General features: G+C 36.8%; 2 protein-coding genes across 2 annotated transcripts in view; one reads left to right on the top strand and one right to left on the bottom strand.

Moving 5' to 3' along the window:
• Positions 1 to 15,271, top strand: part of USP53 (ubiquitin specific peptidase 53) — a 63,325-nt gene extending 48,054 nt beyond the window's left edge. Inside the window, exons 15-16 of the mRNA XM_029235199.1 lie at positions 11,596 to 11,692; positions 13,200 to 15,271. Coding sequence (XP_029091032.1) covers positions 11,596 to 11,692; positions 13,200 to 14,214 — 1,112 coding nt within the window. The 3' untranslated portion in view covers positions 14,215 to 15,271. The remainder of the gene's footprint in view (positions 1 to 11,595; positions 11,693 to 13,199) is intronic.
• Positions 15,272 to 17,533: 2,262 nt separating this feature from the next.
• Positions 17,534 to 20,685, bottom strand: CUNH4orf3 (chromosome unknown C4orf3 homolog). Its single transcript, XM_029234642.1, has 2 exons — positions 20,393 to 20,685; positions 17,534 to 18,902 (listed from the first exon to the last, which is right to left on the bottom strand). Coding segments are annotated over exons 1-2 (207 nt in total). The 5' UTR covers positions 20,599 to 20,685; the 3' UTR covers positions 17,534 to 18,901.
• Between the last annotated feature and the right edge of the window lie 290 nt (positions 20,686 to 20,975).

Genomic DNA, 20,975 nt, shown 5'->3' on the forward strand with positions numbered 1-20,975 from the left:
TTTTCAGTAAGGCACAGTTTAATTTTTTGTGGCTTGGTATGATTTTCTTGGATTTCTCCTACTTCTTAATTATAAAATGGGGGTACACTTACATTATTGACCTGAAGAATGACTTTCTATCCACAGGTAAAAGACTTTTACAAAGTTAAGAAACCTTAGAAATTTTTTTATTTTCATATTTTGTTTGACATTTAAGTCAGCTTTCAATATTAGTCTGTACAAGTTTATGTGATGGTAGAGAAATTAAAATCTATAACAATGCCATTGTAATTATCTCACTGATAGTTTTTCATTGATAGAGATATTATATAGCCTATTATATTTATGGATTCTGCTGCAAACAAACATACCTACACTGCCTAAAGCTATTTGAGAACATTGTGAAATTCCACAATGCCACTTAGATTATTTTAGCTCCTCTTTTAAAAATGGGTCACTAATGGGGAGAATGTCAAATGCCTTAAATTACATTCAAAACAGAAGAAATGACATGTTCAAAAGCACATGGTCAGGAGAAACTATCACATATTGGAAGGATACAGCTAGTTTGTTATATACAAGGCTGGAATGCATACCTGGAAATTGTGAGATGATGGTTAGAGGGTAGAGAGAAGCCAAATCATGATGAAACTTTTATGCTATTTTTAGCATAAAAGTAAAATGGAAAAGTAAATGGAAAGGCATCTAAGGACAAGGAGAGTAGCATACTCCAGTTTGCATTTAGAAAGGACTCTGGTGGCAGTGTAGGGGGTGAATTTGGAGCAGTGGGAGAAAAATTATTTAGATGAATAATAGCCTAGGAGAGAAAAGATGAGGGTATAAACTAAGGCAGTATCAATGTCAAGAAAGAAGATTTGAGAGATTATAAGAATGTGTGGACAGTGGAGTCACTTTCTGTGACAGATGTGCACAGTGAGGGAAAAGGAGAAAGCTGGGGGTGGCCGTATTTGGGTATTACATAAGTGGATTCACCTTTTACCAAATGGAGGAATATAGGAAGAAGGGACAAATTTTGAGGGTGAGAGAGGATGGCAAATTTATTTTTGGATTTGTTTGGTTTGTCATCTAGGTAAGTAGATTAGTTAGGAACAAATGTCTGGAATGCAGGAAAGATTATGTATTGGTAGCCATCAACATATATGGGAATTGAATGCGGTAGACATGGACAACATCATGCAGGAAAATGGGAGATTTCAGGGAAAATAAAATAGACAAAGGAAGAAACATGGGGTTTGCTGACTAAAAGAGATGAGCTAAGAGTAGAGAGAAGGAGCAACTTTGGAAAAGAATGAGGAGTAGTTGGAAAGTATGAGAAAATACAGGAGAGGGAGTTAGCACATGGAAACTGGGAAAATGGAGAGCTTCAAAAAGAAAAGTGATCACAGATTAAGCAGAATAAGGATTAAAAAGTCCAAGTTTGGTTTAGCAGTTAGTAAGTCATTAGTGACCTAGTAAAAGCAGTATTAGAGAAACATTAGAATAGAGGGAACATTAGAATAGAAGCAAGATTAAGGTAGAACTGAAGTGTTTAGAAGTAAAGGGTCATGATGTTTGTAACTTACTCTCAAATGCTTCAGAAAAAAAAGTGGAGTAAAGTGTTAATAATAGGTGAATCTGAGTAAAGGATATGCAGGTAGGCATATCTTTCAACTTCTCTGAACTTTATGAAATTATCTTCAAATTAAAAGTTTTTCAAAAAAGGTTACAGTAGAATAAAAAGTAAATAAGAGAAGTAAATAAGTGCACATGTCTGTCAAAACCCTTGCTGTGAATAGTAAAGAAGCCCTACCTAAAGGAGAAAAATGAAACCAAGAGCTTAGTTTTGCATTTATGTTACAGAGGGTAAGGAACTAATGATGTACAGAGGGTGAGAAAGGTGTGAAGATAAGAATAGACCAGAACAGTAATTAATGGAGTAAGATCTCTGGAGGTAGAGTGAGAATGGAACTTCAAAGGAAAGCTTTGAATTAAGGGAGTAGTAGTTTTTCTGTAATGGGAGAGATAAAGGTGAGTGTTGGTACCATTCAGTGTATATTGTGTTAGATGAGTCAGTTGAAGGAGTTCATACCTAATGGACTCTTTTCTCTATGGAGTAAGGTTATCTACTGAATAAATATGTGTTTGGATATTTATAGATTGTAAATAACAAATCACAAAGGAATTATTAGGTCTTTCAGAAAACTTTTGCCATTTACTTTGAGGTCTGTAATACTTGGCCTAATCTCAGTTAATCATAGAAGTCAGGGTTAGTTCAAGCTGAGAATCTTGATCTTGCAAATGACAAGGAAGAGTGAAAGAAGTTAATCAGTGGTCAGAAAAATCTGTTAATTTCCTAAATTCTTATTGTAAAAAAATCTGTACCTCCATTATGTTAAGTGAAATATACTACCCTTAATGTTGTTAAATCCTAAAATTAGTAAATGAAAAAATTTTACTGGAAGAGTTTATTCGTATACATAAGTTTATTTCCTCTAAGATGTTTTTTGCAAACTTCAGAGTATATTCATTTAGAGAGTATATCTGAAGAATGAGGTACTTTTCACAGTTGGTTTTGTTTCTGTGCATACTAAATTTATTTTCTCTAAGAGTTTCATAGACCATTGAGAGGCACTTGCTGTGGCCCATCACCAAATGTTTATATGTTTTTTAAAACCATAAACTTTCAGTATTGAAATTTAATTTGTAACAAAATAGCATTATTTGCTTTTTCTTTAAATTATAATCCCAGTGAGGAAAGAAGTTACTGACTCTTGCCTTTTTATTTTGTATCATCCCCAAGTTTAGTATCTGATAGGGTAGATTATTACATATTAAAGTATCTCTCTGTTCCTTTTGGCATGTAGTAAATTTAGCCAGAAATATTTATATAGTTAAAGTTTTGTGATTTTTTTCTAAAATATTCAAATTTTGCTTAACTGTCTTTTTATAGTAAATCAGGTCATTGATTAGGTTATTGCTCTTGAATGTTTAGACTTTGTAATTGCAGTATTATTATTATAGTCTGAAATCTTCTGATACAACAAGAATGAGGATTACAGTGTCTAGACTAGCAGTTTGGTTTTCTTGCTATGTAAGTCTGTTTTAAATCTAGGTCACCTTTTCAGATTAAGTATATATATTTTTATTTCTTGACTATTGGGCTTTAGGTTTTTTGTATACAGTACCAAAATTAGCATTATTAATTAAAGCGTCTTGCCTTGATGTTGAAGTATTTTCTGTGCCAAGTGTTAAAATCTGACTATCTTAGATTTGCAAAGAACCTGAAGCCAAAATTCCCAGTAAAGACACATGGATGTCTATGTCAGCAGAGGAGAAAAATAACACATCTATTTTTAAGTTAGTTGGAATTCTGAAGTCAAACCACTTGGTTGAATGCCTGCCATAGTGATATTAAAATTTCAAACATATTTATAAAACCTCTGCTGCCTCCTGCTGCCCATTGCGTGGATACTTTAATAAAAGTAAAGAAATCTTTAAGAATTAAGTATTTAATTTTTTTTGTATTTGTGAATATTAAACTTGAAGTTCTGGATAAGTTAAGAAGTAAATAAACATTCCAAAGTTAAAATCACAGTGGGTGGGAAATTATAATGTAACTTTAACTTACAAATTTTTCAGACTTTACAGGTTGAAAAATAATCAAGATTCCTTCTGATATTACTTTTTTTTTTCTTTAGTCATAAAGTAGCTGTCAAAGAGAGAGGCTTAGTTTTTTTTTTTAACAACCATTTTTTAAACTGAGGTATAATTAATTTATAATGTGTTAGTTTCAGGGGTACAGCAGAGTGATTCAGTTATACATGTATATATATATCTATTCTTTTACAGATTCTTTTCCAGTATAGGTTATTACAAGATACTGAGTAGAGTTCCCTGTGCTGTACAGCAGGTCCTCATTGTTTATCTATTTCACGTATAGTAGTATGTGTATGTTAATCCCAAACTCTTTAATTTACTTCCCTCCCCCACCCTCTGCTTTCCCCTTTGGCGACCATAAGTTTGTTTTCTATGTCTGTGAGTCTGTCTGTTTTGTAAATAAGTTCATTTGTATCATTTTTTTAGATTGCACATACAAGTGATATTATATGATATTTGTTTTTGTCTGTCTGACGTACTTCACTTAAGAGGGAGGCTTAGTTTTTGAGACTCAGGCAGTGTGTCAAGGTTACAGGGTCATGAGACTCTCTGTGATATATTATATTGCCTTTTATTTCTGAGACTTTATTAGTATGGCACTTGGTGGATATAGAAATAGTTGGCGGAGGGGAAGGTAAGAAGAATTTGTCTCAGTTTATACTTATTTTGTCTTGGATCAGTGAGTTGGAAATATGGTGGACAGTGTGGAGGTGATTTAAAAGAAGAAAAAACAGTGTTTTTCATTTTTATTGGGAGCTGCCATTTACTGTGTGAGCAATATGGCATATAGGGTATTAATTTTTCATGTATATTACATTACTCTTTCTTGGAAATTACTTCTAAGATTTAACTCGCAGAGCCATATAATAACCAATATAGATTTTTAAAATAGGGTAATATTTAGATGTTATGATCAACTATAGGTTCCAGTTGAATTTTGAGTGACAGGGTAGTTTTAAAAAATGTACCTAGAACATCAATTTAGAGATAAAAAGGCATCTAAGATAAAGTTATCTATTGTTTAAAAAATAAAAGTTGCTTTTTTAATAACTTGATTTTGTTTTCTTTGCAATCTTTGGTTCACAGATTTGGTGTACAGTAGACTAGAAGCGTGAGAATGAGAGGAAACTGAAATAAATTAACATGATGAAAAGGTCAACTAAAAATAAGGGAAAATACAGAAAAATTTACTGGAATTGTACAGAAGGATAGGGAATGAATTGAATATTCAAGCTAATGCCATATATTTTGATATCTTCTGTGTGCATCAGCATGTTAAAGTATATCCTGTTATTTGATGTTCATACTAATGGCCTAGTTTCATCAGAAGGAGATTCTGTATAATGACCTTGTGTTTTAGGCATACATGAAAGAGAGCCTGCAGGTAGTAGAAAGAGCACTGGCTTTGCAGTTAATCCTGGGTTTGTTTGAGTGTTGCCACTTAACCACCTATATGGCATCGGTTAGGACACTTCATTTCCCTAAGTCTCAATTCCTTGGTTATAAAAAGGGAAGTTTTACAGAATAGTTGTGACTCAGATTTTAAAAAGACACCTATTTGCAATTAACTGGAACGGTTGTTTTCAAAAGGTATTGAGGACCTCAAACAGCTTTTGTTGCTATATCTATTAAGATTCGCTGTATTAGGCATTAAACCTGAAAATCTTAGATATTTTATTTATTCATTTAAAGAATGAATAAATCCTTTACTCACGCATGATTTTGAAATATCCATGTATCCTCATTTGGAAAATATTGGTTTGCTAAATTATGCAAGTCTTCCAAATGTTGATACATTTCTTTTTTCTTTTTTTTTTTTTTTGGTAACATTGTACCTGCAGTGCTTCTTGTTTAAAACTCATTTTTTTGAATTTTATTTTATTTATTTCTTTATATAGCAGGTTCTTATTAGTCATCAATTTTATACACGTCAATCCCAATCGCCCAATTCAGCACACCACCATCCCCACCCCCCCACGGCTTTCCCCATTTGGTGTCTATACATTTGTTCTCTACATCTGTGTCTCAACTTATGCCCTGCAAACCGGTTCATCTGCACCATTTTTCTAGGTTCCACATACATGCGTTAATATACGATATTTGTTTTTCTCTTTCTGACTTACTTCACTCTGTATAGCAGTCTCTAGATTCATCCACATCTCTACAAATGACCCAATTTCGTTCCTTTTTATGGCTGAGTAATATTTCATTGTATATATGTATTACATCTTCTTTATCCATTCGTCTGTTGATGGGCATTTAGGTTGCTTCCAAGACCTGGCTATTGTAAATAGTGCTGCAATGAACATTGGGGTGCATGTGTCTTTTTGAATTATGGTTTTCTCTGGGTATATGCCCCATAGTGGGATTGCTGGATCATATGGTAATTCTATTTTTAATTTTTTAAGGAATCTCCATACTGTTCTCCATAGTGGCTGTATCAATTTACATTCCCACCAACAGTGCAAGAAGGTTCCCTTTTCTCCACACCTTCTCCAGCATTTGTTGTTTGTAGATTTTCTGATGATGCCCATTCGAACTGGTGTGAGGTGATACCTCATTGTAGTTTTGATTTGCATTTCTCTCATAATTAGTGATGTTGAGTGGCTTTTCATATGCTTCTTGGCCATCTGTATGTCTTCTTTAGAGAAATGTCTATTTAGGTCTTCTGCCCATTTTTGGATTGGGTTGTTTGTTTCTTTAACATTGAGCTGCATGAGCTGTTTATATATTTTGGAGATTAATCCTTTCTCCGTTAATTCGTTTGCAAATATTTTATCCCATTCTGAGGGTTGTCTTTTCGTCTTGTTTATGGTTTCCTTTGTTGTGCAAAAGCTTTTAAGTTTCATTAGGTCCCATTTGTTTATTTTTGTTTTTATTTCCTCTACTCTAGGAGGTGGATCAAAAAAGATCTTGCTGTGATTTATGTCAAAGAGTGTTCTTCCTATGTTTTCCTCTAAGAGTTTTATAGTGTTCCGTCTTACATTTAGGTCTCTAATCCATTTTGAGTTTATTTTTGTGTGTGGTGTTAAGGAGTGTTCTAATTTCATTCTTTTACATGTAGCTGTCCAGTTTTCCCAGCACCACTTATTGAAGAGACTGTCTTTTCTCCGTTGTATATCCTTGCCTCCTTTGTCATAGATTAGTTGACCATATGTGTGTGGGTTTATCTCTGGGCTTTCTATCTTGTTCCATTGATCTATGTTTCTGTTTTTGTGCCAGGACCATATTGTTTTGATTACTGTAGCTTTGTAGTACAGTCTGAAGTCAGGGAGTCTGATTCATCCCGCTCTGTTTTTTTCCCTCAAGACTGCTTTGGCTATTCGGGGTCTTTTGTATCTCCATACAGATTTTTAAGATTTTTTGTTCTAGTTGTGTAAAAAATGCCATTGGTAATTTGATAGGGATTGCATTGACTCTGTAGATTGCTTTGGGTAGTATAGTCATTTTCACAATATTGATTCTTCCAATCCAAGGACGTGGTATATCTCCCCATCTGTTGGTATCATCTTTAATTTCTTTCATCAGTGTCTTACAGTTTTCTACATACAGGTCTTTTGTCTCCCTGGGTAGGTTTATTCCTAGCTATTTTATTCTTTTTGTTGCAATGGTAAATGAGAATGTTTTCTTAATTTCTCTTTCAGATTTTTCATCATTAGTGTATAGGAATGCAAGAGGTTTCTGTGCATTAATTTTGTATCCTGCAACTTTACCAAATTCATTGATTAGCTCTAGTAGTTTTCTGGTGGCATCTTTAGGATTCTCTATGTATAGTATCATGTCATCTGCAAACAGTGACAGTTTTACTTCTTCTTTTCCAATTTGGATTCCTTTTATTTCTTTTTCTTCTCTGATTGCTGAGGCTAGGACTTCCAAAATTATGTTGAATAATAGTGGTGAGAGTGGACATCCTTGTCTTTTTCCTGATTTAGAGGAAATGCTTTCAGTTTTCACCATTGAGAATGATGTTTGCTGTGGGTTTGTCATATGTGGCCTTTATTATGTTGACGTAGGTTCCCTCTATGCCCACTTTCTGGAGAGTTTTTATCATAAATGGGTGTTGAATTTTGTCAAAAGCTTTTTCTGCATCTATTGAGATGATCATATGGTTTTTATTCTTCAGTTTGTTAATGTGGTGTACCACATTGATTGATTTGCGTATATTGAAGAATCCTTGCATCCCTGGGATAAATCCCACTTGATCATGGTGTATGATCCTTTTAATGTGTTGTTGTTGGATTCTGTTTGCTAGTATTTTGTTGAGGATTTTTGCATCTATATTCATCAGTGATATTGGTCTGTAATTTTCTTTTTTTGTAGTATCTTTGTCTGGTTGTGGTATCAGGGTGATGGTGGCCTCATAGAATGAGTTTGGGAGTATTCCTTCCTCTGCAGTTTTTTGGAAGAGTTTGAGAAGGACGGGTGTTAGCTCTTCTCTAAATGTTTGATAGAATTCATCTGTGAAGCCATCTGGTCCTGGACTTTTGTTCGTTGGAAGATTTTTAATCACAGTTTCAATTTCACTACTTGTGATCGGTCTGTTCATTTTTTATATTTCTTCCTGGTTCAGTCTTGGAAGGTTATACCTTTCTAAGAATTTGTCCATTTCTTCCAGGTTGTCCAGTTTATTGGCATAGAGTTGCTTGTAGTAGTCTCTTAGGATGCTTTGTATTTCTGCTGTGTCTGTTGTAACTTCTTCCTTTTCATTTTTAATTTTATTGATTTGAGTCCTCTCCCTCTTTTTCTTGATGAGTCTGGCTAATGGTGTATCAATTTTGTTTATCTTCTCAAAGAACCGGCTTTTAGTTTTATTGTCTTTGCTATCGTTTTCTTCATTTCTTTTTCATTTATTTCTGCTCTGATCTTTATGATTTCTTTCCTTCTGCTAACTTTGGGTTTTGTTTGTTCTTCTTTCTCTAGTTCCTTTAGGTGTAAGTTTAGATTGTTTATTTGAGATTTTTCTTGTTTCTTGAGGTAGGCTTGTATAGCTATAAACTTCCCACTTAGAACGGCTTTTGCTGCATCCCATAGGTTTTGGATCGTTGTGTTTTCATTGTCATTTGTCTGTAGGTATTTTTTGATTTCCTCTTTGATTTCTTCAGTGATCTCTTGGTTATTTAGTAACATATTGTTTAGCCTCCATGTGTTTGTGCTTTTTACGTTTTTTCCCTGTAATTCATTTCTAATCTCATAGCGTTGTGGTCAGAAAAGATGCTTGATATAATTTCAATTTTCTTAAATTTACTGAGGCTTGATTTGTGACCTAAGATGTGATCTATCCTGGAGAATGTCCCGTGTGCACTTGAGAAGAAAGTGTAATCTGCTGTTTTTGGATGGAATGTCCTATAAATATCAATTAAATTTATCTGGTCTATTGTGTCATTTAAAGCTTTCCTTATTTATTTTCATTTTGGATGATCTGTCCATTGGTGTAAGTGAGGTGTTAAAGTCCCCCACTATTATTGTGTTATTTTAAAGTCTATTTTATCTGATATGAGTATTGCTACTCCAGCTTTCTTTGGATTCCCATTTGCGTGGAATATCTTTTTCCATCCCCTCACTTTCAGTCTGTATGTGTCCGTAGGTCTGAAGTGGGTCTCTTTTAGACAGCATATATATGGGTCTTGTTTTTGTATCCATTTAGCAAGCCTGTGTCGTTTGGTTGGGGCATTCAATCCATTCACGTTTAAGGTAATTATCGATATGTATGTTCCTATGACCATTTTCTTAATTGTTTTGGGTTTGTTTTTGTAGGTCCTTTTCTTCTCTTGTGTTTCCCACTTAGAGAAGTTCCTTTAGCATTTGCTGTAGAGCTGGTTTGGTGGTGCTGAATTCTCTTAGCTTTTGCTTGTCTCTAAAGCTTTTGATTTCTCCATCGAATGTGAATGAGATCCTTGCTGGGTAGAGTAATCTGGGTTGTAGGTTCTTCCCTTTCATCACTTTAAGTATATCATGCCACTCCCTTCTGGCTTGTAGAGTTTCTGCTGAGAAATCAGCTGTTAACCTTATGGGAGTTCCCTTGTACGTTATTTGTCATTTTTCCCTTGCTGCTTTCAATAATTATTCTTTGTCTTTAATTTTTGCCAATTTGATTACTATGTGTCTCGGCGTGTTTCTCCTTGGGTTTATCCTGTATAGGACTCACTGAGCTTCCTTGACTTGGGTGTCTATTTCCTTTCCCATGTTAGGGAAGTTTTCGACTATAATCTCTTCAAATATTTTCTCTGGTCCTTTCTCTCTCTCTTCTCCACTGGGACCCCTATAATGCGAATGTTGTTGCGTTTAGTGTTGTCCCAGAGGTCTCTTAGGTTGTCTTCATTTCTTTTCATTCTTTTTTCTTTATTCTCTTCCGCAGCAGTGAATTCCACCATTCTGTTTTCCAGGTCATTTATCTGGATACATTTTTTTATATATCTTTTTTTTTCGGCCATGTCACACGGCATGCGGGATCTTAGTTCCCCAACCAGGGATTGAACCCATGCCCCCTGAAGTGGGAGTGCAGAGTCTTGACCACTGGACTGCCAGGGAAGTCCCATTTCTCTCTCTCTATATATATATATTTATTTATTTATGGCTGTGTTGGCTCTTCGTTTCTGTGTGAGGGCTTTCTCTAGTTGCGGCAAGCGGGGGCCACTCCTCATTGCGGTGCGCGGGCCTCTCACTATTGCGGCCTCTCTTGTTGCAGAGCACAGGCTCCAGACGCGCAGGCTCAGTAATTGTGGCTCACGGGGCTAGTCGCTCTGCAGCATGTGGGATCTTCCCAGACCAGGGCTCGAACCCGTGTCCCCTGCATTGGCAGGCAGATTCTCAACCACTGCGCCACCAGGGAAGCCCTCTCTATATACTTTTAAAGAACAGATTTTAAAACATCACCACAGATATTATCAGGAAGTCTTTATAAGTATTGGAAAAGTACAGAACTCATGGTGGTAAATACAAATTTCCCAAAACTCTTACTTTCATCTAAAAGGTTAAATTTTATCATTGGCAATAAATACTGCCAGTTGTTTTATTCGAAGTGACAGGTTCACTTCTCTTATTTTCAGGAAAATTTCTGACACATACTCAAGTCTGAATAACTGAAGTTCGTTCATTGTCTTTTCAAGTAAAAAGGTGTTCAGTTGTAAAAATTAAATGAAATAATTATCAACTTCTTACAACTTGAGTAAGCAGTCAATAAATGGAAGCTAGTTAGTGGTGGGATAACATTTTATGTTATCATAATACCCTCCCACCCATTTAAATTCAGTTGATGTTCCTAATATTTCTGTGACGTTGGTAAAATAGATATCAGCATCGCATTACTTAAAGGCAGAAATCTAGACTGTAAGGTGGTATAAGTTTGTAAAGTTGGTTTTAGGAATATAAAGTTACCAACCAATAAGCTGTGAATCCAAACTTCAACTCAAGCCATCTGTCTCCAAATGTAGCGTTTTCCCACCATTTTGTCAGTAAAGAGTAAACAAGGGAAGCACAGCTACACACGACCCATCTAGAATAACACTTTTGGGGGATTGCTGACATTTTCAAGAGATAATAAATTGAGGATAGGGGCTTCCCTGGTGGCGCAGTGGTTGAGAGTCCGCCTGCTGATGCAGGGGACTCGGGTTCGTGCCCGGTCCGGGAGGATCCCACATGCCACGGAGCGGCTGGGCCCGTGAGCCATGGCCGCTGGGCCTGCGCGTCCGGAGCCTGTGCTCCGCAACGGGAGAGGCCACAGCAGAGAGAGGCCCGCGTACCAAAAAAAAAAAAAAAAATTGAGGAAAGAGCCATTGATTTTGTATAAAGGGTTCAGGAAAGAGGTATTATTTGAGCCGAGGCTTGAAGAACTAGTTTTCATCTGTTAATTTGGAAGAGAATTACCTGATTATAGAAAATCTTTTGTAAATTATGGAGAAGTATAGATGGAGTAAATTCTAAAAGATCACTTAAATAATTTTTTCTCATTCCCTTCCTCAGGCTTTAGAAAAGAACCCAAGAACCTGGAAGTAGCCTATAAATCTTATGAGTCCCACCCAGAATCATATCTACAAATAAAAGATCCTTTGATAAAAAGGTAATCCTAGCTATTTGGAATACTAAAATCTTTTAAATTAAATGCATGTATTATAGGAACTCTTTATCAGAAAGGCATACTACCTGTCACTACTCTGAAAGCAATGGGTCTAGAGCAGGGGTCCCCAAGCCCCGGGCTGCAGACTGATACTGGAACTGGGCCGCACAGCAGGAGGTGAGTGGCGGCCGAGTGAGCGAAGCTTCATCTGCCGCTCCCCATCGCTCGCATTACCGCCTGAACCACACGCTCCTTCCCAAGTCAGTGCAAAAATTGTCTTCCACGAAACTGGTCTCTGGTGCCAAAAAAGGTTGGGGACTGCTGGTCTAGAGTATTATGATGCATGTTTTATTGGGGATCATTAAAAGGATGTAAACCTTAATGATAGGGGGCCTACAAAGTACCTTGTACAATATATGATTGTTTGTTTTAAACCTCACAGCATTCTTTTGAGATGTATGGTATTTTACAAAAGAGAAAATTTGGGGCTTAGATTAAGTAATTTGGCCAAAGCAACGGAGTTGAGATTTGACTATAGCTCTTATCTACTTAGCAGAACCTCAACTCTTTTCATCTTTGTGCTCTAATTGAATTTTATGCAATTCACATGAGAAAAATAATTTAATCATATGAAGATAAATAATTTGCAATGTGATATCATTTTTCTTCACCTTAGAAGTTAACTATTACTTAAATAAAGGTAGTCTTTGATTAACCAAATTATTTTTAATTAGTATACTATCCTTATAGCATTATATATCAAAATTAAAGTACCTCTATTGCTATAAACTTTGGGTGGGAAGTGTTTTAGAATATTGAATTGTTTGCTAGTAACATTTTTCTTAAGTCTGTGCTACATTTTATCACAATAAATGTAATTTCAGTGTTTTTAAGTTGAATTTTTCTTTTTTTTTTGGCTGCACTGTGTGGCTTGTGGCATCTTAGTTGCCCAAACAGGGATTGAACCTGGGCCCGGGCAGTGAAAGCGCCGAGTCCTAACCACTGGACTGCCAGGGAATTCTCTGATATTTGCTTTTTTTTTTTTTTTTTTTGTGGTATGCGGGCCTCTCACTGTTGTGGCTTCTCCCGTTGCGGAGCACAGGCTCCAGACGCGCAGGCTCAGCGGCCATGGCTCACGGGCCCAGCCACTCCGCGGCATGTGGGATCTTCCCAGACCGGGGCACAAACCCGTGTCCCCTGCTTCGGCAGGCGGACTCTCAACCACTGCGCCACCAGGGAAGCCCCTGAAATTTGCTTTTTTAATTATACTTCTGGTTATAAATCTGATCTTGGTAATGACGGATGTTTCTAATAAACATTTATGTATTCTGGCATAAAGATTTTGGATTCAGAGAGTGTAAATTGTTAATGGTTGCAAATATCTTTCCATTTCTGCTATGTTACACAAATAACATAAGTGCTGTATTGGGAAGTTAAACTACAAATGTTTGTTTTCCCTCCAATTTTGCATATTTGTGTATGGTGTTTTAGCTTTGTTTTTGTTTTTCAGGTCACATATACGTGAAACCAATGGAAAGTTATTCCCTTCATCCAATCCACAAATACTCAAGGACCATACAGCAAGAGAGCATACCCACCAGTCAGATGAACAGAAACTTGAAAAAGCAAGTGAATACAAATTTTCTGAGTGGCTTAATATAGAAAATTCTGAGAGAACAGGTTTGCTTTTTCACGTTGATGATAATTCTGCTTCTGCAAAGAGAGTGAACAGTAATGGAACAGTCTCACCATCTTCATTGTGGTCTTCACACATGAGAACTGTGGGGTTGAAGCCAGGAACTGCTCCCCTCATCCAGCAGCAAAATATGATAGAACAGTGTTACTCTGAGAACTCTCTATCCAGGGAACATCTCATTCAGTCAACCAGCAGATCTGATGGTTGTCAGATGCCAGAACTTGTTTGCCAGAATACCCCACCCCCTCTGCCACCAAAGAAATATGCTATAACCAGTGTGCCACAGTCAGAGAAAAATGATGTGCCACAGTCAGAGGAAAATGATGCTCCACCTGCTGTCAAACCAACAGAGATGTTTAAAGCTAATTCTTCTAGTCTTCCAAAGCACAGTTTGAGTACAGCTTCAGAACCAGGTTTAAAAGTGAGTACATATGTGAATGATGAAAGACTTAAGGAAACATTTCAAGCAAAAGAGTATGTCGGCAACACATCAAACACCCCGTCCAGCTCTTCAGCTAATGATTTTCAGGCAGACTCGGGTACAGCTGTTGGTGCTCCTTGCCAGCCAGAAATAGACTCTAGTTCTACCTGTCCAAGTGAGACAGTTTCATTAACTACCTATTTTTCAGTGGATAACTGCATGACTGATACATATAGATTGAAATACCATCAGAGGCCCAAGCTCTGTTTTCCAGAGAGCAGTGGCGTTTGTAATGATAATTCACTTTCTCAGAACGAAAGAGGGCTAGGGCCTGTGTTACATAGTAGTCTTGGTTCAAACTGCCCTTCCAAGCAAAGATATAAACCTGGTATACATTGTAATAGATAAATGATGAAACCGACAGGCTTTTACTTCTGAGGCCATTAACTAGGAATCAAATGACCAAACCTAGTGCTATATGAAATTAAAACCATGGCAATATTTAACTCATTAATCACTTTAACTTTCTATACAGATATTTTATTTTGTGAAGATCTACTTATTGGATATTTTGGAATTCCCTCTGAATAGTCTTGGCATGCCTCAAAAAATAGAAAATCCGGGGGTATGCAGAAAGTCATTTATCATATGCTGCAGTTGAGTAAAAATGTAATTTGTCCCTGTATTTTCTGACTGGTAGACCCATAGGTATTAAACTAACCAGTACTCATATGTAGATTGGTAAACTCTGCTAACTGAAAGATAGATGATATGTAGCTTGTGTAGTCAAAGCAATATTTGCTTTGTGAGGAAGCACTTTCTAATGGGGAGCCAAAAGAGGACTTCACCCATTTGCTTTTGACTTCTGTGATAGTCTACTACATATGATCCCTTTAAGTGTCTTAAAATGTATCGACCCATGAAATTGATGGCATTTGGGGGAAAAAAGCCTTAATGATAAAACAATTTTTAAATTCTCAAGGTCAGAAGAGAAGACAGTTTTGCTCCTAGAATTTTTATCTTCAGAATATCCTTTGTTGTATGCATTCATAAACATTACTTCAGTCATGTAAGCTAAAAATACTTCACTTTAGTATATTTATTTATCTTGTTACATTTTTTTCTAATTTTATATGAAATGTGAAAGGTTTTTATTTTGGTTTGGTTTACTTTGGGCTGCTAATAACCAGTGTTAGGAATTAACCTATAGTCCCCTTTTTAAGAATATCACTGTGACTGCCTAAATTTTCCCTGCTATAATATTACCTGTTTATAGGTTGTCAGCCCATTTTAGTAATTTTCATATTCTTGAAAATCTTTCTGGGTTTCCAGATTAAATTTTTGCCTTTCATATAGATTTAATTTTTAATGAAATGTATTAATTTGAGCATCCCTCCCTTTTTTCTAAACAAATAATTTTTACCCCACCTATTTTCATGGAGAAGTCTTTCTTTAAAAAAAAAAAAAAGGGATTTTCCATTATTATGACCTTACAAGTGAAAATAAGTAATTGCCTTATTTCATAGTTGTCATTTAATTTTGTACTAAGCTGGTAAACTAATTGTAGTTTAGAATAGTTTTATATTTTCCACACTAGAGAATTGAGAATTTAAATTTTATATATAAAACATAATAATTCCATAAACTAATTAGTAAATTTAATATCTTGACCAATCCCATAAATTGTTAAAATATTCCAAAATGTAAATGAATCTTATTTTCTAGATAAGTAGAAAGTAATTGCTTGTAGAAGTCTAAGCTCCCTGAGTTATCAAACCTTGGCCAAATTTTGTCTTCCACCTAGAGAAGTTTTTAATAGCCTTTTCTAGCTATAACAGTAGGTGATTATTACTTTATATTCTTAATTTAGAAATACTTGAATATCAACTAAATAAAATTTTATCTTTTAAGAAAGCTTTTTTTTTAACATAGCTTTTAGTATGGGGGGTTTGTAAATATTGTAAATTTGTAAAATTGTATCTGAAATGTCACTGTATTTAATTACTGCTTTTATAACATTGTAAAATACTAGAAAAATGAGCTTCAAGTATTTTTAATAGCTTTCAAAAACTTTGTGTAGTTGTTTTGTCCAGTTGAAAATGTATTATTTGAAACATTTAAACTGATTTTGATACTTATAAACAATCTCATAGATTTGTATGGGATTCAACTCACAATTGAGTTGCAAATATCAAATAGAAACGTCCAATTTGGGCTCTTTTTAAAGTACTGTCCAGTTGAAACCTCCTGAATCATGTTATAGTACTAATAGACTAGAAACTGACCATTTGTTTTTGTTGATTCAACACTCCAAATATAGATTGAATATGTATTTACTAATCGTGCACATGTGAATTTTTTATTTCTAGGGTGTCTATTTTTATAGATGTTTTCTTCTGGTTATAAGCTTATTATAACTTTTAAAATAACACAGCCAACGATTGTAATGTTCAGAATACTTCAGAGTATCTTTGTGTGAAGTCAGTTTCTTCTGATTCAAAATTTTGGGGGGGGATAAACTGATTTTTAATTTAATATGGTTGGGACTTTTCTTTGCATTCATAAACTGTGGCTTCCTTTCACCTCTGTGAATTATATATTTTATGGGAAATGTAAGTCAATTTAAAGTTTAGGGGTGAACTTGGAATATCACTGATCAAAATATTTATCACAGGAGACTCCTAAGAGTTCAACCCCCTCAAGGCCTAAAGGAGCGTTCCCACAGGAGTTGGCAAACTTTCTTTAAAGACCCAGATAGTAAATAATTTAGGCGTTGTGGACCATAGGATCTCTGTTACTCAACTCTGCCACTGTAGTGTGAAAACAGCTGTAAGGTAACATTTACATAACAGTATGCAAATGAATGGGCATGTCTGTGTTCCAGTAAAACTTTGTAAGCATTGAAACTTGGATTTCACATCATTTTCACATCATGAAATAGTCTTGACTTTTTTCAATCATTTTAAGATGTTAAAAATCATTCTTGGCTCACAGGCCTTTAAAGAGAGGCAATACTTTGCTGGAGTATTAAAGTAAGTTACAGACATTATAATAAACATGTTTTGGCCACAAACATTAGTGTAGTTTGATGACCCTTTTCCTAGAGCATAATTACCTCTACGTTAAATGCCCTTACTAAATATTCTGTAGTCTCTGAATGTATTCCCATTACATTTAGGGACTAGGTCTATGGAGCACTTCACATCCTAAAATTTTCAGGTTAACAGAACTCTAAAGACTTCCTCACAATTGCTCATTGGCCAGTTGATTTCAAATGGTTATTAAAACAATCATTTCACTTATATGAAATTTACAAAGGAATTTATCAGACTAAAGTCACATTGATGTAAATACTTTTGATGTCTCTATTTTTATCACAGCAAGTTTGCCAATTCTTCTTGGTGTCCCATTTACCCAGTTAAAAGCCTTCAAGTATACTATGTTACCCTGAGATGGCACAGTTCAGTGGTAGGCACAATTTCATCTGTAGGAAATATTCAAACCTCATACTGCCACCATTTTGGATACCATTTACAGTCATGTCACAATACTACGATCTTTCTTCTTAGTAGTATCTTCCCTGTACTAGAAATTTTCAGAATATTCAATAGTTGTGGTAGAAGGCTGATTCTAGGCTCAGAAAGGTAGTATGGATTATAAATCTTTGTGTGTGACCTAACACACAAGTAATTTGTTAAAATGAAAGGAAATCAGACCCAATTTACCTGTATAATCAACATTTATTGGACAAAATTACTAGCAAGTAGCACAAAACAATTCATACAATCTGTTTGGTACCCTCAATGAAATCCCAGTTCTGTTTCTCTAGATGCTTCAACCTTGCCTAAAAAGTTCTCCTCAGGCAGGTTTGTTAGGTTCTCTGAAGGCGTAATTGTTAAACTTATAGTCAGCATTAGGCTAAAACCCTGCAAAATCAATCCCAGATTTCACACTAACCCTAAATGCCATTCTAAAGAACAGAGGATGTAGAGTTTACCAGATCTATGCCCTGCTTCTAAGGGACGGGAAAAATATTTAGGCAATTCCAATATATAAAATGTCACCAATTTCAAGGACAAGAGCCCATTTCTAACATCTGTTATATAATAGGAATAGCTTCTGAAGGGCTTATAGTAGCTGCTTTGGGAATGTGACCTTTTTGACTAAATACTAGCTGATCACTCCTGGGAAATAAATTCTTGTTAACATACTTAGATAAAAAAGAATGTAAGCTCCATAAAGGCAAGTATTTTTGTCTGTTTCGTTCAGTGTGGTACCTGGCCCACAGTAAGTGCTCAAACATTTGCTCAAAGAGTAAATATGGTGACTTTGCTGGAGTATTAAAGTAAGTTACAGACATTATAATAAACATGTTTTGGCCACAAACATTCTTAATGCAACCACAATAAAAATTAGGTTTGAAACACACAGTCCTACTTTACAGAGTTCAAGAGCTTAAAAGTGAGGGGAAGGATCCAGGTAAGACCCCATGCACTCTAGCCTTTCATTACTGGATATTATATACTTTCTCTAAGATTGTACCAACCTAGCAACCATAACAGAGGTCCACCTAATCTAAAAATTAAACTGGCACTTACAGCAAATATATTGTGGGCCTGCATTTTCTGTATAGCTTTTAACTCCTTTTTTCAAAATTCTTCCCTTGCTTTTGGATAATTTATTTCTAAATATTTCACCTTATTATTTCACCTTATTATCTGCATCATACTAAACCTTGGCCAACCCTTAAAATGTTAAAGGAAAAACAATCTATTTCCTAATGAGTATAATAAATCTTAATGTATAAATACTTTTTATGTTCAGCCCCTGTAAAGCCACCAAATAATCTGTAAAAAGTTTTAAAATGTGAATCAGAGCCGAGTTTTAAGAACTTAGCTATGAATGGCTGAGATCATTACCCATTTAATATAGTTCCCGCAAAGAATAACAGAATGTGTAAAATGAAATGAAGGTCCCTTAGAGTCTGAAATTCTTCTGGTGCACAATCCTGTCTTCTTTCTTCTAGAAGTTTGTAGTCATTTTCAGGATCCACTCCAGGAGCCAAAATTCTTAATTTAGGTATCAGGCAAACCATTCTGTAAAAACCAAATAATTGTCAACAATGTTTCCTTTTTCTTTCCCTTTAAATACTTTATGCCAACTTTTGAAAACTTTGATTGTCTTAGTCATTTGCCTATTCCTAAATGATTTTCATATTGATATGAGCAAAAAAAGGCCTGACTATTCTTTATAAGTCTTCCATTTTCTATCCAGAGCTGAAAATTCAGATCATTAAAAAAAACAAAAACAAACCAAAAAACACTGCATTTGAAGTATCACTCTACCAAATATCAGGAGGAGTGGGTGGAAAGGTTCTCCTTTACAAATGACAGAGGATTTTACAGAAACACCCATCTTCCATTGGTCCCACTGAACCCTCGGCCACACCATTCAAGAAATCCAAGGAATCAGAGACAATGGGGCCTCACCAACAGTGAGTTTATGCCCAAATTTTTGCCAAAATTGGGGGCTGGGGGTGAGAGAAGAAGACATAATTACCGCAAATTCAATAAGCATGATGGCTGAGAGAAATTTACAGTGCATTAAGGGTTAGCTCCGAAGTCCAAAGGAGCTGTTTAATGACTAAATGAGCTGCACCGCTTTTCCTCCTTCAGCTCACTGCTCCTCCCCTGAACTTGTCCCTTGTATCATCTCAGTCCTGTATCCTCCTTCTTGTTCTGCTCCCCCAAGCCCCTTCTCTAAGTCCCCTTCCTTTATCCTCTGCCAAAACTGTCTTCTCAGAGGGGGTGGCAATGAAAATGGAGAGCATGGATTTTCCAAATGGAATCTAGAGAGTTTTGTGACTCATCAGTTGGTGTTTTGGAGTGTGCGGGTGTGTATATAAAGCAAAGCGGGAAATCAGAAAATGAGACCCAGGCTTCCGGGAGGTGAAGTGAGTGAATAAAGTTAACATTTACTGAAATGGGGACACTGAAAAGTAAGGTCATCTGAGTACGAAGTCAAGAGTCCAGTTCTGGACCCATGTGAGATAACCGTGCACGGCCTGCTCACGGTCAAACCGTCGTACAGTTAACAGTAGCTTTAGCGGAGCGCTGACTGCTGCCAGGCAATATGCAAATAAATCGCTTTTAGATAAGTTGGCGATTTATCTAAAACACCACGCCACACCACACCCCTATGACCTGGTTACTATTGGTCCCAAATGGTAAATGTGAATATAAAGCTCCAAAAAGCCAAATAACGTCTCCAGTTTCTTCGTGGTAGTGCAGGAACTCAAACCCAGCCGGTTTCCTCCCAACATAGAACAAAAAAATTATGAAGCCAAGTTTCCTCTACACCTCATCTGAACACCCTCAACTGAGGTGCCAAGGAAGGACATTTTCACTCTGGTCTTCGTTCCACTCGCGCGCCTACCCTATCCTACCACTCGCCAGCTGGATGATGGTGGACAGGCCGTAACTTTCCGTAATGCAATTTCCTCGCCTCTCCCGCACCCACCTCCCCAAACTGGGGTAGATGGTCTCTAAGCCCCTTACCATTTCAACGCTGCGTTAAGAGTACTCACCAGGGCAAAAAATACACGAAGAAAAACAACACCACGTCTAAGAGGACGAAGAGCCAGAGATCCAGCCAGTAGGAATGTTTTGGTAACCGGTCTGCCCCGGACTGAGGCCGCACTTCGTGGTTCTGCTGCGGCCTCTCGGCTTCACCCAAGCCTCGCCGCTCCCGGGGACCATCCCGACCATCTTCGGCCGCCAAGCCCACCTCCATCTTGCAGCAGTCGCCGCGCCACAATCTGAGTAGTCGGAAATCCTCAGCTCCCGCTCTTCCGCGTTCACCTCGCCGGAGAAGTGGACGAAGTCCTACCCCCCCACCCCCCACAACGCATGCGCTGTTCCCCGCCCCGGAAATGGGCCCTGTACCCGCCCCGGAAGTGGGTCCTGTGCCCGCCCCTCCCAGCGCGCAGGCGCCGCCCGTCGGTCCGCTACCTCCGTGACTGCGGACGGACAGCGGTGTCTGCACCTGGAGGCGGGGGAAGCTGTCCGCCCGTTCCGCCCTGCAGCGTCCAGGTGGGAAGCCGGTTATTCAGGTTTCGCTAGAAGAAATTCACTCTGGCCGGACCGGAAGTCACTTCACGTCCCATTCCT

The sequence above is a fragment of the Monodon monoceros genome, unplaced genomic scaffold (assembly GCF_005190385.1).
Source record: "Monodon monoceros isolate NGI ecotype Baffin Bay Population unplaced genomic scaffold, NGI_Narwhal_1 Super_Scaffold_20, whole genome shotgun sequence".
NCBI lineage: Eukaryota > Metazoa > Chordata > Mammalia > Artiodactyla > Monodontidae > Monodon > Monodon monoceros.

Bases quoted from the DNA above. Each gene is read 5' to 3' on its own strand.
- CUNH4orf3 (XM_029234642.1), bottom strand. From the start codon at position 20,598: ATGGAGGTGGGCTTGGCGGCCGAAGATGGTCGGGATGGTCCCCGGGAG.